The sequence below is a fragment of the Ornithorhynchus anatinus genome, chromosome 11, assembly GCF_004115215.2.
Source record: "Ornithorhynchus anatinus isolate Pmale09 chromosome 11, mOrnAna1.pri.v4, whole genome shotgun sequence".
NCBI classification, from domain to species: domain Eukaryota; kingdom Metazoa; phylum Chordata; class Mammalia; order Monotremata; family Ornithorhynchidae; genus Ornithorhynchus; species Ornithorhynchus anatinus.
Window position 1 is genome coordinate 53,684,370 of NC_041738.1, and position 15,926 is coordinate 53,700,295.

A 15,926-nucleotide genomic window follows, 5' to 3' on the forward strand; every position below is an offset into this window, starting at 1 on the left:
CCCTCACCCGCCCCCCTCACCCCCCTCACCCCCTTCACCCCCTCCCCCCCCCCCCCCCCAGGGACCAGGGAGCCACAGAGGGCGGGAAAGGAGGGCGTCCTGCAGGGCCTGGAGGAGGCCCAGATTCGGGTGTGAGTGGTCCACGGTCAACAACGGGCCCATACACGCACACGCCCCCCCCCCCCCACCCCAACACAAACACACACCCCCCGCTCACCCCCACCCACCCCCACACATAGAGCAAATGTGTTCCCCGTCCCCCGCACCCCCCCGTCCCCTTCCCCAGCCCTCCTTCTCCGGAACGGGGGTGTCCACACCTGCAAGGTCATGGGAAATACACAGATGTGGAGGCTGTGAGGTGTGTGCCCCCCCTTGCCCCCCGTGCCCCCCGCGCCCTCAGAGGCATGCCCACCCACCCGTGAGGTGGGACCCTCCTCTACCGGCCACCGTCGGCCTCCCCGGGCCGGGCCGGGCCGGGCCCCGTCCTGTCCTCGCCTAGCCCCGGCCCCCCCCCCCCCCCGGAGCCCCCCGGGCCCCTCCTGGACCCCCCTCCCCCGGCCCCTCCGGACGGTCCCCGCCCTCCGGGGGAATTGGGTCAGCGCCCAGGCCACGTGGGGCGGCGGGCTCCACCTCTCCCCGGATCCCCGCCGGACCCACAGGACCGGCCCGGGCAGAAGGACCGGGGGCCGGGAGGAGGAGGAGGAGGAGGAGGAGGAGGAGGAGGAGGAGGAGGAGGAGGAGGAGGAGGAGGAGGAAGGGGGGGGAGAAGAAGAAGAGGATGGGGAGGAGGAGAGGGAGTTGGGGGGAGGAAGAGGATGGGGAGAAGGAGGGGGAAGAGGAGGAGGGAGAGAGGAGGAGGAAAAGGTTGGGGAGGAGGAGGGGCAGGAGGAGGAGGGGAGAAAAAGGAGCAGAGGAGGAGGAGGGGGAAGGAGAAGGAAGAAGAGGAGGGAGAGAAGAGCAGCAGGGGGAAGATGGGAAGGAGGAGACGGAGGGGGAAGGAGAAGGAAGAAGAGGAGGAGGAGGAGGAGGAGGAGGGAGGAGGAAGGAGGAGAGAGCGGTCCATCACCACCATCGCCGGGGCCGGGGCCGGGGCCGGGGCCGCCGGGGGTGCTGAGCGTGTCGCTGCAGCAGGGAGGTTACTAGCAGTCAAAGCCCAACCGCCTCCTCTGCTCCATCTTCTCCTTCCCAGCGGCTGCTCCCCAGGCCCGGGCCCGGGCCCTGCCCCCTCCGCCCCCATCCCCCCATCCCTCCCCATCCCCCCCGTTGTGCCCCCCGACCCCCCCCCCCCCAAGCCCTCCTCAGGACCATCTGGCCCCGACGGGGGGGCCGGGGAGGGGAGGGGGGAGGGACGATGCGGGGAAAAGGTCTCTCTCACTGTCTCTGTCTCTCTGAATGTCTCTGTTCCTCTCTCTGACTGTCTCTCTCCTCTGGTTCTCTGACTCTCTCCCCTCTGGTTCTCTGACTCTGACTGTCTCCTCTGTTTCTCTCTCTGATGTCTCTCTCTGTTTCTCTCTGTCTGTTTCTCTGCCTCTCCTCTGTTTCTCTCCTCTGTCTCTCTCTCTTTCTGTCTCTTTCTCTGACTTCTCTGTTTCTCTTTGTCTCTGTCTCTCTGTCTCTGTTTCTCTCTCTCTCTTCTCTGTTTCTCCTACTGTCTCTGTCCTCTGTCTGTCTCTTTCTGTCTCTCTGTCCCTGACTTCTCTGTTTCCCTCTCTGTCTCTGTTTCTCTCTCTGTGTCTCCTCTTTCTCTCTCTCCTGTCTCTCTCCCTTTCTGTCTCTCTCTCTGTTTCTCTCTCTCCTCTATCTCTCTCTGACTGCCTCTCTATCTCTCTCTGTCTCTCTCCGACTGCCTCTCTGTCTCTCTCTGCCTGTCTCTCTCTTTCTCTCTCTGACGGCCCTTGTCTCAAGCACTGTGGCTCAGTGGAAAGAGCCCGGGCTTGCGAGTCAGAGATCAGGGGTTCGAATCCCGGCTCTGCCACTTGTCAGCTGTGTGACTATGGGCGAGTCACTTCACTTCTCTGGGCCTCAGTTCCCTCCTCTGTAAAACGGGAATGAAGACTGTGAGCCTCACGTGGGAGAACCTCATTCCCCTGCATCTCCCCCAGCGCTTAGAACAGTGCTCTGCACGTAGTAAGCGCTTAACAAATACCAACATTATTATTATTATTATCTCTATCTCTGACCGTCTCTGTTCCGCCCTTGCTCCTCCCCCTTCCGGCTGCAGGGTGAACTGCACCCCGGCGGCGGCCTGCTCGGGACACTCACATATTAATCATCATCATCATCATCATCATAATGGTATTAAGCGTTTATTATGTGTCGGGCACGATGCTAAGCGCTGGGGTGGGTACAGGCAAATCGGGTTGGATACAGTCCCCGTCCCACGTGGGGCTCAGTCTCGATCCCCCTTCTACAGACGAGGGTACCGAGGCCCAGAGAAGTGAAGTGACTTGCCCAAGGTCACACAGGAGACAAGTGGCGAAGGTCGGGATTAGAACCCATGACCTTCTGACTCCCCAGCCCTAGCCACTAGGCCATGCTGCCCCCTCTCCCCGGTTATCGTCCCCGCCACCGCAGCTGCCTTGGGTCCGGCCTCACCCCAGGACCCCCGGCTGACCGTGTCCCGGCCCCGACCTCGGCAGAGGTCTTGCCTCGGAGCCCAGGCAGAGCAGACTCCATCCCCACTGCAGCTCCGCTTCGGTTCCCGGCGTTGGCCCGGGAAACGGGCGTGTTCTCGTTGCTGAGAAAGCAGCATGGCCTAGTGTAAAGTGCAGGGACCTGGGAGTCGGAGGACGTGAGCTCTAACCCCAGCTCCTCCACCTGTCTGCTGCGTGACCTTGGCCAAGTCAATTCACTTCTCTGGGTCTCAGTTCCCTCATCTGGAAAATGGGGATGGGGACTGTGAGCCCCAAATGGGACGGGGGCTGTGTCCAACCCAATTTGCTTGTAGCCACCCCACCGCTTAGTACAGTGCCCGGCCTATAGTAAGCATTTAAATACCACAGTTATCGTTACGACTGCTCCGGCAGCCCCCCAAGCAGAGCGGGGCCACCCGGGCCCGGCAGGTGTCTGGGAGCCCGTTGGGGGGGGCAGAGTCAGAGCCGGGAGCCCCCCTCCTAGCCCCCGGCCGGGTGATTAGAGCACTCAAGAGGACCAGTTTCCAGGCCGCCGTAGGTCCCAGGCTCCTGGCCACACCCGCTTCCTCCCCCTGAGCTGCTCCGGCTAATCCCCTAATCCTGCTATTATTATTAATATGGTATTTGTTAAGTGCTTACCACATGCCAAGCACTATTCTAACTGCTGGGGCAGACACAAGATCATCAGGTTGTCCCACATGGGGCTCACAGCCTTAATGCCCATTTTACAGTTGAGGTCACTAAAGCCCAGAGAAGTCAAGCGGCTTGCCCGAGGTCACACGGCAGATAAGTGGCGGAGCCGGGATTAGGGTCCACGTCTTTTGACTCCCGAGCCCGTTCTTTTTCCTCTCGGCTACACTGCTTCCCCCTGCTAGACCCCCCCAGGGGTCCGGAGGGCAGAAGGGGGCTAAGGCGCCCCGCCCCTTCTGCCTGGGGTCCGGACTCCTGATAGGGAAAGGGGGCGGGGGAGACACTGCACGGTCACCGTGACGCTGGACTCCTGAGCTCCGTTCGGCCCCATTATCTCCTCTCTCCTCTAGCGCTTGGAACGGTACTTATAGCACAGTAAGGGTTTAACAAACACCACTATCATGATGATTCCGATTATCGACCCCGGGGTCGGGTCAGGGTGCGGGGGAGGAAGGGAGCGTTTGGAGCCAGGTTGCCCTCCAGCTTTGCCCCAAGGCTGCCACCTGTCCGCTGTGAGACCTCGGGCAAGTCACTTCACTTCTCTGGGCCTCAGTGACCTCGTCTGTAAATGGGGATGGAGACCGTGAGCCCCACGTGGGACGGAGACTGTATCCACCCCGGCGCTTGGAACGGCCTCTGACACATAGTAAGCACTTAAATACCAAAATTAGTAGCAGTGAGAAGGGTGAGGGGCCTCACCCTGCCGCCTTGCCCCCAGACATGACTCGGTGGGCATCACTGCACAGTGGAGGCAGACCGGGCCCCCCCACTAGAAGGGGGGTGAGGCTGGGCCAGGAAGGTCTGTGACCCCGGGGGGGGGGGGGACCAGTTTAGGCCAATCCGGGCTCACAAGCCAGGTGGGCAGCCAGCCAGGTGGGGACGCCCTGTCCACTCTCATGCCGGGGACCCCTCCCGTTCACTGCCTCAGACCCCTCAGCGGGCACTCCCAGGCTGCCGGGACCCCCGCACCTGACAGGAGCCGCCCGGTCCCAACGCGAAAACGTGCCCAGTTCCACGTGCCGGCCGTCCCTCCCGCTGACCCGGCCGGCTCTGGGGTCCGCCCCCACCCCGGCAGTCCCCTACAGGAACGGTCAGCGAACAAGGCGGGCGCTTCACTCTTTAATTACCAACAGCCCCCACCCCCCAGATGGGCAAGGGTGCAAGCTGGACCCCAGGGTGGACTCCCGCCCACACCCGCTCCTCCCCTCTCCTCCACCCCCCCGCCCCTCCCCCCCCCCCCCCGGCCAGGGCCACTTCTGGGGGCCGGACGACCGGCGCCGGGCGGAGAGGGAAGGGCCGTGGGGAGAGGCGCGGGGCCGGCAGCGGCCCGGGGGGGGCCGGCGGGCCGGAATCTCCGGCGGGGTGGGGCCGCGGCGGGGTCCGGCCCCTCACACGATCTGGATGCCCAGCTCCTCGGCCGTGCGCCGCAGCCGCTCCATGACGCCGCCCTCGGGCTCGGGGGGCTCGGGCGGCTCGGGCGGCGGCGGGGGCCGCTCGGCCGGGGGGGCCGTGGCCAGGACGTAGTAGACCGTCTCGTTCTCGCCCCGAGCGTTCTTCCGGTTCACCACGTGGATGACGGGGCTGGGGGGGCCCTGGGGGGCGGGGATGGCCTCGCCGGTGGCCGCCTCCTCCTCCTCCTCCTCCTCCTCCCCGGGCACGGGCTGGAGGACGACGTCCTGCGGGCTGCCCTCGCCCGGGGCCCCGGCCTCCTCCTCCTCCTCCTCGTCCTCCACTGCCGGCGCCTGACCCGGCCCTTCCCCGTCTCCCTCTTGCTTCTCCCGCTCTTTGAGCAGCTGCTCCGTCAGCTCCACGCTCTCGTAGCGCACCAGCTGCAGCCGCATGTAGCCGTCTTCGTGCTCCTTGTACCTTGGGGGGCGGCGGGCGTTAGCGCGAGGCCCGCGGGGGGGGGGGGCCGCCAGACCCACCCTCTCCTCTCTCTCCGCACACCCATCGTGAGAGCGCCCTATGCGGAAAAGCCTCCTTCCCGCGTCCCCGCTGGACCCGGTCCCTTCTCTGCCCGGGTCCCAGGGTGCCCGTAGATGTTGGATGATGGTATTTCTCAGGGCTCCGTCTTTAGGGATCTTCGGGAATCTTTTAGATCCGTTCGCCCCTCGCTCTGTTCGCCCTCCTCGCCTCCCTCGGCACCCACGACAGGGTGCCCGTATCCCCGTCTCTTCCATCGGCCTGCCGGCCCCCACGTCCCTCCCGCGGCCTCCCATTTTGGACCGGCGGCTCTTCCTCCCCCTTGTCCCTCCCCCCGGCGCCCGGGACGGGGCTCTCTGCACACGCAGTCGGGGCCGGGCGGGGAAGGGCGGGGTGCGGAGGGTCCCGCCTCACCGGAAGCGCGGGTGCCCTGACGGCCACTTGAACTGGTGCTTTTTGCGCAGGTGGACGGTGAGGTTGTTGCCGCGGGTGAAGCATTTCTCACACACGTGACACTTGTACCGGGGCTCCGAATCACCCTGCGAGGGGTAGCGGGGGCGCGGTGGGGGCGGGGAGGGTGAGCGGTGAGGAGGGGGGAGGGACGGGGCCACGGCCCGCGCCCCCCCGCCCCCTCCCCACCTTCCCCGGCCCCACCGACCTCGTGGACTTTGCGGTGATGCGACTTGATGGAGCAGAGGGAGCGGGCGCTGAAGTCGCAGCCCTCGAATTCGCAGCGGTAGGCCGGCTCCTTGCTGTGCGTGTCCAGGTGTTTGCGCAGGTCGATTAGGTTCTTACAGCTGGCCGGGGGAGGGGGGTGGGGCGAGAGGGCGGTTAGGGGCCCCCGCCCGGCCGCCCCCGCCACAGACCGGTCCCGCCCGGCCCCCCGCCCTGACCTGTAGTCGCAGTAGTCACACTTGAAGGGCCGGTCGTCGCTGTGGCGGAAGCGGATGTGGTTGCGCAGGGAGGAGGGCAGCGGGCACGTCATGTCGCAGAGCGGGCATTTGTAGTGGTTCACTAAGGGCACAGGGCAGGGCTGGTCAGCGGCTGGGGGCGGCGGGGGGGAGACGGGGCAAAAGCGAGCGTCCCCGGCCGGCCGGCCGGCCGCCGCCCACGAAGCCCGGCCGCGGTCCCTAGGCCGAACGCCCGCCCCGGCCCCGCTCCCCGGCCCGCGCGGGGGGATGGCCGGGCCCGGGGTCGGGCCGAGGGGTCAGCTGGGGCTCGGCGCCCGCCCCCGGGGCCCACTCACCGTGGTTGCGCATGTGGTCCCGCAGTAGCCGTTCCGTGGCAAACCTCTTGGAGCAATGGGAGCACTGGAATCGCTGCTCTGGGGGCGGTGGAGGGAAGGGAATGGAAGAGCGAGCCGGGGGGGCGGGGCGGGGCGGGGCGCGGGGCCGGGCCCGAGGCAGCGGGAAGGGCCCGGGGACCCCCGACGGAATGGCAGGCGGCAGGGCACCCTCCCCAACCCTCCCCCCTCCCCCCCGCGATGCCCACCCCCTCCCCAACCTGCCTCCCCCGGCCCCAGCTCACGGTCCAGCGCGGTCTGGCGGCGGATGTGGTCGAAGAATTTGGTGTTGTTGGCGAACATGCCCCCGCACGTGGGACAGGCCACCACCTTCTCCTGCGTGTGACTGCGGAGGTGCTCCCGGAGCTTGCAGCGGCCCTTGAAGGTGCAGTCGCAGTCTGGGTGCGGGGAGAGGGCGAGAGCGGGAGGGAGGGTCAGGGGCCCCACCCCGGGAGCGGGAGGGAGGGGAAGGGGAAGTGAAATGCAGAAGCAGCGTTGCCTGGCGGGCAGAGCCCGGGCCTGGGAGTCGGAAGGACTTGGGTCCTAAGCCCGGCTCCGCCGCTTGTCCGCTGTGTGATCTTGGGGAAGTCACTTCGCTTCTCTGGGCCTCAGTTACCTCATCCGAAAATGGGGATTGACTGTGAGCCCGGGTGGGACACGGCCCGGGTCCGCCCCCTCCCGTCCATCCAAATTGCTGTCGTGTTAATACAATCGCTTATCCTATCCCGCCTTGCCGACCTCCCAGCCTCTTCGCTACCCTCCCAGCCTCCCGTCTCTCCCCGCTCCAGTCCCTACTTCACTCTGCTGCCCGGATCACTTCTCTACAGAAACATTCGGGACGTGTCTCCCGACTCCTCAAGATGCCCCAGGGATTGCACGCTCACCTCGGCGTCAAACAGAAACTCCGCGGCATTGGCTTTAAAGCAGCCCATCGCCTCGCCCCCTCCTACCGCACCTGGCTCCTCTCCTGCTCCAACCCAGCCCGCACACTTCGTTCCTCTAACGCCGACCTTCTCGCTGTACTTCGATCTCATCTACCTCGCCGCCGACCCCTCACCCACATCCTGCCAGTCCTGGGACACCCTCCCTCCTCGAATCCAACAGACAGTGACTCTCCCTGCCTTCAAAGCCTCGTTGAAGGCCCGTCTCCTCCAAGAGGCCTTCCCTGCCTAAAAGCCCCCACTTTTCCTCATCTCCCATTCCCTTCGGCGTCACCCGACTGGCTCCCTTTTTCACCTCCCCCTCCCGGCCCCCCAGCGCTGGTGTCCCTATCTGTACTTTAGTTCTGTTACTGTCTCCCCCTCTAGACCGGGAGCTCCCTGTGGGCAGCAAATGTGTCTACTGTCCTGTCGTACTCTCCCAGGGGCTCAGTACGGTGCTCTGCGCTCCGTCGGCACTCAATAAATATGACCGCACGAATGAGTAAACACGGACTGTGACCAAGCTGATTAGATCGTATCTACCCCAGCACTTGGGACGGCGCTGGGCAGATTGTAAGTGTCTACCAGAAACCTTAAAAAACAGAAAACCCTACCTTTCCAGCCACAGAGCACCACGTGGTTCTCCTTGCCCGCTGCCCGGTATTCACAGCACAAACTGTGCGTCTCCACGTGCCGGTAGAACCACTCGGGATTGTCGAAGGAGCTCTGGAGGGGAGCGGGCGGAGGGCGGGGGTGACGGCGGGGCCCGGGGCCCTGAGGGCTACCGGTCTCCGCCCCGCAGGTGCCCCCGGGCCCCGCTCCGATTCAGTCGGCCGCAGCGGGCAAGAGCCGGAGGGGAGGGGCGGACGGTCCCACGCCCGCCTCGGCCGGAGCTCCGCGAACCCTAGGCGCCCGGCCCGGTGCCCCGCGCAGAGGAAGCGCTCGGTAAAATACGACGGACCGACGGGCTGACCTCGCAGTGCTCCCACAGGCACAGGAAGTGGTCCGGGACGTCGGGGACGATGTTGCGGCTCTGGAAGTCCAGGAGGCAGGGGCTGAGGCCGGCCTGGCCCCGCAGGGCCCGCAGCCCCCACTGCTTCAGCTTGGTGTGATAGCAGTGGAAGTAGACGTGGCGGATCAGGTCGGCCGAGCTGTCGGGGGAGCAGAAGCCGCATTCCTGCCACAGGCACGAGAACTCCTCCGCTGGAAGGGGACGGTGACGGGGTCGGGGCGGGCCCCGGCGAAGCGCCCCGCCGACCGGGGAGGAGGAGCGGTCCCCCCGCCGGCGGAGCCGACCCCCGGGGGTCGTCAGAGGAGCGGGAGGAGGCCGGGGGCGGCGGCGGGGCCCCGGGCCCCGAGGGCCGCCGGCCTCTTCTACCCCGCGGGTGCCCGCCCCGCCTCGGTCGGCCCCGGCGGGGGCAAGAGCCGGCGGGAGGGGGCGGGGACGGGACCCCTCCTCCCCCAAACCATCCCCGACGTTCCCCGCTCACCCAGCGGGTCCACCTCCTCGTCCTCGCCCGCCTCCGGGCCCGGCAGGTGCTGCCGCAGGTGCTGGGTGACGTGCTCGCAGAACTCCTCCATGGTCGCCCCCACGAAGCCGCAGGACCCCCACTCGCACCGCAAGGTCAGCCCCTCCCGGCAGGGGACTTTGGCGGGTGGCGGCATAGCCTGGGGAGGGAGGGACGGAGGGGCGAGGGGCGGGGGTTAGGCCTCAAGGGTCTGCCCGGTGCCCGCCGCTGGCAGACAAGGAAGGGGACGACGGGAGGGCAAACGGCAGGAAGGCCCAAAACCCAAAGACGTCGGACATCGGCGCGGCGGGGTCGGGGCTGGGGGAGCCGCAGACTGGGTGAAGGAGGCAGGCGGCGGCCGTTTAAAGGGGTCATCAGATGCCTTTCCTCTGCATTAGCCGATAACAAAATAAATTGGTGTCTGCGCGGGTGGGACTCCGGGGAGGGGGCTCACGGCTCGGTCACCGGGACCGGGGGGGGGGGGGTCGGGGCAGAGCAGGGTGGGGAGGGTGGGGGCGGGACCCGAGGGAGGGCGGGTAGAGATTTGCTCGGCACGCGGTAGACGCTCAGTAAATACTCCCGACTGATGGATCGATAGGAGAGCCCTGGGCGGGGGTGGGAGGAGAGTTTAAAAGGGCAGTGGTTCAGAGAGGGAAACAGAAAATATCCTCTGGGACTTGCGACTCGCCCCATCCACAGCCCCACTGAGCTTCTAGAACATACCTGTAATTTATTTAACATCTGTCTCCCTCCCTCTAGACTGCAAATTCCTTTCATTCATTCATTTAATCGTATTTATTTGGCGACGACTGCGTGCGAAGCACCGTACTAAACGCTTACTACTAAAAGAACTGAACGACCGTACACTAAAACGTTCCCTGCCCACAGCGCGCTTACGGTTCCTTACGGGCAGGGAACTTTTCTACCGACTCTGTTGTACTGTCCTCCCCCATGCCCTTAGCACGGCGCTCTGCACGTAAGAAGCGCTCAATGAATACGACCGAATGAATGAGTGACTGACAGCGAGGAAAGAGGAAGCAGAAAAAGGCCGATCACGGGTAATACCGTTGGTATTTGTTGAGCGCTCCCTCTGCGCCGGGCGCTCATACTAACCGCTGGCTTGGACGGAAGCAAACGGAGTCGAACCCAGTCCCCGTCCCCCCCCCGGGACTCCCCAATTTCCAAATGTTTTAGACTGTGAGCCCGTTGGGGGGCAGGGACTGTCTCTATCTGTTGCCAAACTGTCCATTCCGAGCGCTCAGTCCAGCGCTCTGCGCACAGGAAGCGTTCAGTACGTACGACTGAACGAATAAATGAATCTGCGGTCGAACCGTCCATTCCAAGAGGTCAGTCCGGTGCTCTGCACACAGTAAAAGCTCGATACATACGACCGAATGAATGAATCTGTGGCCCAACAGTCCATTCCAAGCGCTGAGCCCAGTGCTCTGCGCACAGTCAGCGCTCAATACATACGAAGGAATGAATCTGCGGTCGAATTGTCCATTCCAAGCGCTCAGTCCAGTGCTCTGCACACAGTCAGCGCTCAATACGTACGATTGAATGAATGAATTTGTGGCCGAACAGTCCATTCTAAGCGCTGAGCCCAGTGCTCTGCGCACAGTCAGCGCTCAATACATACGACTGAATGAGTCTGCGGTCGAACTGTCCAATCCAAGCGCTCAGATCAGTGCTCTGCACACGGGCAGCGCTCAATACGTACGACTGAATGAATCCGTGGTCGAACTGCCCATTCCAAGCGCTGAGGCCAGCGCTCTGCACACAGTAAGCGCTCAATACATACAGACCGAATGAATGAATCAACCGCCCATTCCAAGCGCCGAGCTCAGCGCTCTGCACACAGTAGGCGCTCAATACATACAGACTGAATGAATGAATCCATTCCAAGCGCTGAGCCCAGCGCTCTGCACACAGTAGGCGCTCAGTACATAGGACTGACTGAATGAATGAGGGCTCGAACTGTCCATTCCAAGCGCCGAGCCCAGCGCTCTGCACACGGTAGGCGCTCAGTACATAGGACTGACTGAATGAATGAGGGCTCGAACTGGCCATGAATGAATGAATCAACCGCCCATTCCAAGCGCTGAGCTCAGCGCTGTGCACCCAGTAGGCGCTCAATACGTAGGACCGAATGAATGAACGAGGGCTCGAGCCGTCCATTCCTGGCGCCGAGCCCAGCGCTCCGCGCACAGTAAGCGCTCGATGGGTCCGTCTGAGGAAACTGAGGCCCAGAGGAGCGAGGCGCCCGGCGTCCCAGCGGAGAAGGGGCGGGGGCGGGATTGGAACCCAGGACCTTTAGCCGCTCCCGGCCGGGAAAAAGGGAGGAGAAGAAGAGGAGGAGGAGGAGGAGGCGGCGGGCGGACTCACCTCACCGACTCTCGGGCTCCTGGGCCACCTGCGGGCGGCGGGGGAGGAGGGGGGGAGGGGAGGCGGCCGCGGGCGAGCGACAGCCCGAGCAGCCAATCGGAGAGCGCCGCCCCGCCGCCCTCGGCGCGCCGCCAGCCAATGGCGGCTCCCCTGGGGCGGGACGTCAACGCCCCCCGCCGGGCGGAAGGGGAAGGAAGGGGGGCCGTCCGCCAGGGGGAGCGGTGCGCACACGGACGGGGTCCGGCCCGGAACGCCCACACCGCGTCCGACGTTCCGGCCCGCGCTGGAGGACTTGCGGCTGCTGCTGCTGCTGCTGCGGATGGTAATAATCACGTGGGGATTTGTGCAGCGCTTACTCTGTGCAGACCACGGTTCTAAGCGCTGGGGTAGGCACCGGGGCATCGGGTCGTCCCCCGTGAGGCTCACGGGCTTCATCCCCATTTTACAGAGGAGGGAACTGAGGCCCAGAGAGTAATAATGTTGGTACTGGTTAAGCGCTTACCCTGTGCAGAGCACGGTTCTAAGCGCTGGGGTAGACACAGGGGAATCAGGTCGCCCCCCGTGGGGCTCACAGTCTTCACCCCCATTTTCCAGAGGGGGGGAACTGAGGCCCAGAGAAGGGAAGTGACTCGCCCACCGCCCCACAGCTGACGTGTGGCAGAGCCGGGATTCGAACCCGTGACCTCTGACTCCCAAGCCCGAGCTCTTTCCCCTGAGCCACGCTGATAATCTGATAATCGTCGCGTTGGCGTTTGTTCGGCCCTTACTCTGTGCAGAGCACGGTTCTAAGCGCTGGGGGAGATACAAGGCAATCAGGTTGTCCCACATAGGGCTCCCAGTCTTCATCCCCATTTTCCAGATGAGGGAACTGAGGCCCAGAGAAGGGAAGTGACTCGCCCACAGTCCCACAGCTGACGTGTGGCAGAGCCGGGATTCGAACCCGTGACCTCTGACTCCCAAGCCCGAGCTCTTTCCACTGAGCATGGGTTCTAATCCCCGCTCCGCCGCTTGCCAGCCGGGTGATTCTGGGCAAGTCTCTTCGCTTCTCGGGGCCTCAGTGACCTCCTCTGGAAAATGGGGATGAAAACTGAGAGGCCCACGTGGGACATCCTGATCAGCCTGTCTCCCCCCAGCGCTTAGAACAGTGCTTGGCACATAGTAAGAGCTTAACAGATGCCACCATAGTACAGCGCTCTGCACCTAGTAAGCGCTCAATAAATACTATTAAATGAATGAATATTATAATAATGACATTTCTTAAGCGCTTACTATGCACTGTTCTAAGCTCCGGGGGAGATATCCGTTGCCGAATTGGACATTCCAAGCGCTTAGTACAGTGCGCTGCACATGGTAAGTGCTCAATAAATACTATCGAATGAATGAAATACTACTGAATGAATGAAATACTATTGAATGACTATAAGGTCATCAGGTTGGCCCACTTAGGACTCCCAGGCTTCATCCCCATTTGACAGATGAGGTCACTGAGGCCCAGAGAAGTGAAATGACTTGCCCAAGGTCACGCCGCTGACGAGCAGCGGAGCTGGGGTCGGAATCCGTGAACTCCGACTCCCAAGCCCGTGTGATGGTGATATATTTGTTAAGCGCTGAGTAATAATAACGATGATAACATCTGTTAAGTGCTCCCTATGTGCCAAGCAATGTTCTGAGCACTGGGGGAGATATAAGGTAATCAGGTTGTCCCACTTAGGGCTCACAGTCTTCATCCCCATTTTACAGATGAGGTCACTGAGGCCCAGAGAAGTGAAGCGACTTGCCCAAAGTCACACAGCTGACAAGTGGCGGGACCCGGGATTAGAACCCACGACCTCTGACTCCCAAGCCCGGCCTCTTTCCACTAAGCCACGCTGCGTCTCTTGCTTACTATGTGCCAGGCACTGTACTAGGCGCTGGTACAAGCAAATCGGGTTGGGCGCAGTCCCTGTCCTACGTGGGGCTCACTGACTCGTTCTCCATCTTATAAATGAGGTAACTGAGGCCCAGAGAATCATCATCATGATGGTGTTGAGCGCTTCCTATGTGCTAGGCGCTGTTCTAAACGCTGGGGTGGATGCAGAGTCATCAGGTTGGACACAGTCCCTTTCCTGCATGGACCTCACACTCTCGATCCCCATTTTACAGTTGAAGTCGCCGAGGGCCAGAGAAGTGAAGTGACTCGGCCAAGGTCACACGGCGGACAAGCGGTGGGGTGGGGATTGGAACCCGCCGCCTTCCGACTCCCAGGCCCGTGCTCCATCCTCCGTGCCACGCTGAAGAAGGGGATGGAGAGGGCGAGAGGGGCGCGTGAAGAAGCCGGCCGGCGAGGGCCCTGAAGGGCCGGCCGTTGGCCGGGCGGGGGGGTGGGCTCACGGGTGCCAGCACTCTGGGATCAGGCGCTAAAGAGCGACCACTGCCCTGCCCGGGATGCCTGCTATATTGTGGTACTCTCTCAAGCGCTTAGCACAGCGCTCCGCACCTAGTAAACACTCAATAAATAAAATTGACCGACTTCCTGAACCCTGGGGTTGCGGGGAAGCCATCGTTGGAGTCGCTGGTGGAAGGGAGAGAGGTGCCTTTCTCCCCTTCCAAGCCTGGCCTAGTTTTAACGATATGATAAGAAGTGGTATTTGTTAAGCACTTACTATGTGCCAAACGCTGTTCCTAAGCACTGGGGGAGATACGAGGCAATCGGGTTTTCCCACGTGAGGCTCACGGTCTTAAGCCCCATTTTACAGAAGAGGTACCTGGGGCACAGAGAAGTGAAGTGATTTGCCCGAAGTCACACAGCTGATGAGTGGCAGAGCCGGGATTGGAACCCACCACCTCTGCCTCCCACAACCGGCCCCTTCCCACTAAGCCACGCTGCTTCTCTTTCGATACCTTCATTCCTTTTTAAATACCTAGTTTTAATACCTTTTGAAGGCCGGTGATAATCCATCGAGCGACGGTATTTACTGAGTGCTTACTGTGTGCCGTACTAAGAGCTTGGGAGGCCACAGTACGACAGAATCGATAGATTCCCTGCCCTCAAGGAGTTCACAATCCACAGTCTCCATTGCAAACAAGCGGGAGGGCAAGCAGAAAATACTTTCTCAGGCATCTGCTCTCCCGCTCTCCCGCAGAAGACCCACCGCTTATTGTTTTGCCGGGGAGGGCGGGAAATTTAAAGATGATAAACTGTAAACACGTGTGATGGAAAACTCCTGCTTCGCCACGAAAAACCCACCCAGGACCTTGATCCACCCTGATCCCGCTCAGCCCCCGTCCCCCTTGCAATGCCGAAATCTGAGGACGGGAATAATGGCCTAGAAAATTTGCCTCTAGACCCATCGATCCTTCGGGAAATTAGCCAAACATGAGGTTGGGGGGGCTAACCCGGGGGCTCCAGTCTCTAGTTCGCGATCTCTGCCGGCTCTTCGCCCCCGACCGGGACACGCCGGTGAGAGAGAACACGGGCCTGGGAGTCAGAAGGACCTGGGTTCTAATCCCATCTCCCCGACTCGTCTGCTGTGTGACTTTGGGGAAGTCACTTCACTTCTCCGGCCCTCGGTTATCTCTCCTGTAAAACGGGGACGAACACCGAGCTCCGTATGGGACGGGGACGGTGTCCAACCTGATCGCCAAACTCACTCTCTTCCCCTCTTCCCAGCCCTCCTGAGAGCTCCCCTCCTCCAGGAGGCCTTCCCAGACTGAGCCCTCCCTTGCCCTCTGCCCCTCCTCCCTCTGCTCTTCCCCCTTCCCCTCCCCACAGCACTCGTCTATATCTATTGGTCTATTTTATTAATGATGTGCATTTATCTATGGTCCTCTTCATCTATTCTGAGGGTAGCGATGCCTGTCTACTTGTTCTGTTCTGCTGTCTTCCTCCCCCTTCTAGACTGTGAGCCCGTCGTTGGGCAGGGATCGTCTCTATCCGTTGCCGAATCGTACTTCCCGAGAGCTTGGTCCAGCGCTCGGCCCACGGTGAGCGCTCAACAAATGCGGCTGAGTGAATGAATTCGCTTGTATCTACCGCAGCCCCTGACGCGTAGTAAGGGCTTGACAAATACCATCATCGTTATCATCATCAAGTCCACGTTGAGTCCACACCTCTCCACTTCCGAAAACCCTCCGGGGGGTTGTCCATCCAGCTCTGCATCCAACAAAAGCTCCTTACCCTCAGCCCGCGCCCTGCCTTACCTCGCTGATTTCCTCCTCCATCCCAGCCCGCCCATTTCATTCCTCGAAGGCCAAGCTACTCCGTCTCTCGGTCTCAACCGACCTGGCCGTCGACCCCCGGCCCGCATCCTCCCTCTGGCCTGGAACTCCCTCCCGCCTCGTAACCGGCAGAGAGCCACTCTCTCCGCCTTCGAAACCCTCCTAAAATCTCATCTTCAAGAGCCCTGCCCTTTCCCGCCCCAGTCGTCATTTCCCCCATTCGCTCTCCCTTCCGTGTTGCCCGTGTTCTTGGAGAAGCGGCGCGGCTCAGCGGCGAGAGCCCGGGCCGGGGAGTCAGGGGTCACGGATTCAAATCCCGGCTCTGCCGCTTGTCAGCTGTGCGACTTTGGGCAAGTCACTTCACTTCTCTGGGCCTCAGCGACCTCAT

At 62.5% G+C, this 15,926-nt stretch overlaps 1 protein-coding gene across 2 annotated transcripts; it reads right to left on the reverse strand.

The window, feature by feature from the left end:
* Positions 1–4,582: 4,582 nt before the first annotated feature.
* Positions 4,583–11,395, reverse strand: LOC100083563 (histone H4 transcription factor). Of its 2 annotated transcripts, XM_029074579.2 has the most exons (10): positions 11,342–11,395; positions 8,939–9,116; positions 8,422–8,651; positions 8,063–8,174; positions 6,774–6,926; positions 6,493–6,570; positions 6,140–6,260; positions 5,905–6,043; positions 5,661–5,785; positions 4,583–5,189 (listed from the first exon to the last, which is right to left on the reverse strand). In XM_029074579.2, the coding sequence occupies exons 2-10, from the start codon at positions 9,111–9,113 to the stop codon at positions 4,712–4,714; spliced, it is 1,611 nt and encodes a 536-aa protein (XP_028930412.1). In that variant the 5' UTR covers positions 9,114–9,116; positions 11,342–11,395; the 3' UTR covers positions 4,583–4,711. The 2 variants fall into 2 exon arrangements, with proteins under 2 accessions (XP_028930412.1, XP_028930413.1); XM_029074580.2 differs by lacking the exon at positions 11,342–11,395 and having other exon boundaries at positions 4,584–5,189; positions 8,422–8,599; positions 8,939–9,013.
* Positions 11,396–15,926: the final 4,531 nt, after the last annotated feature.

Bases quoted from the DNA above. Each gene is read 5' to 3' on its own strand.
- LOC100083563 (XM_029074579.2), bottom strand. From the start codon at position 9,113: ATGCCGCCACCCGCCAAAGTCCCCTGCCGGGAGGGGCTGACCTTGCGG. The intron at 6,571-6,773 runs GTGAGCTGGGGC...CACCGCCCCCAG, and splicing joins CCGCCAGACCGCGCTGGACC to AGCAGCGATTCCAGTGCTCC. The intron at 6,044-6,139 runs GTCAGGGCGGGG...TCCCCCGGCCAG, and splicing joins TGTGACTACTGCGACTACAG to CTGTAAGAACCTAATCGACC.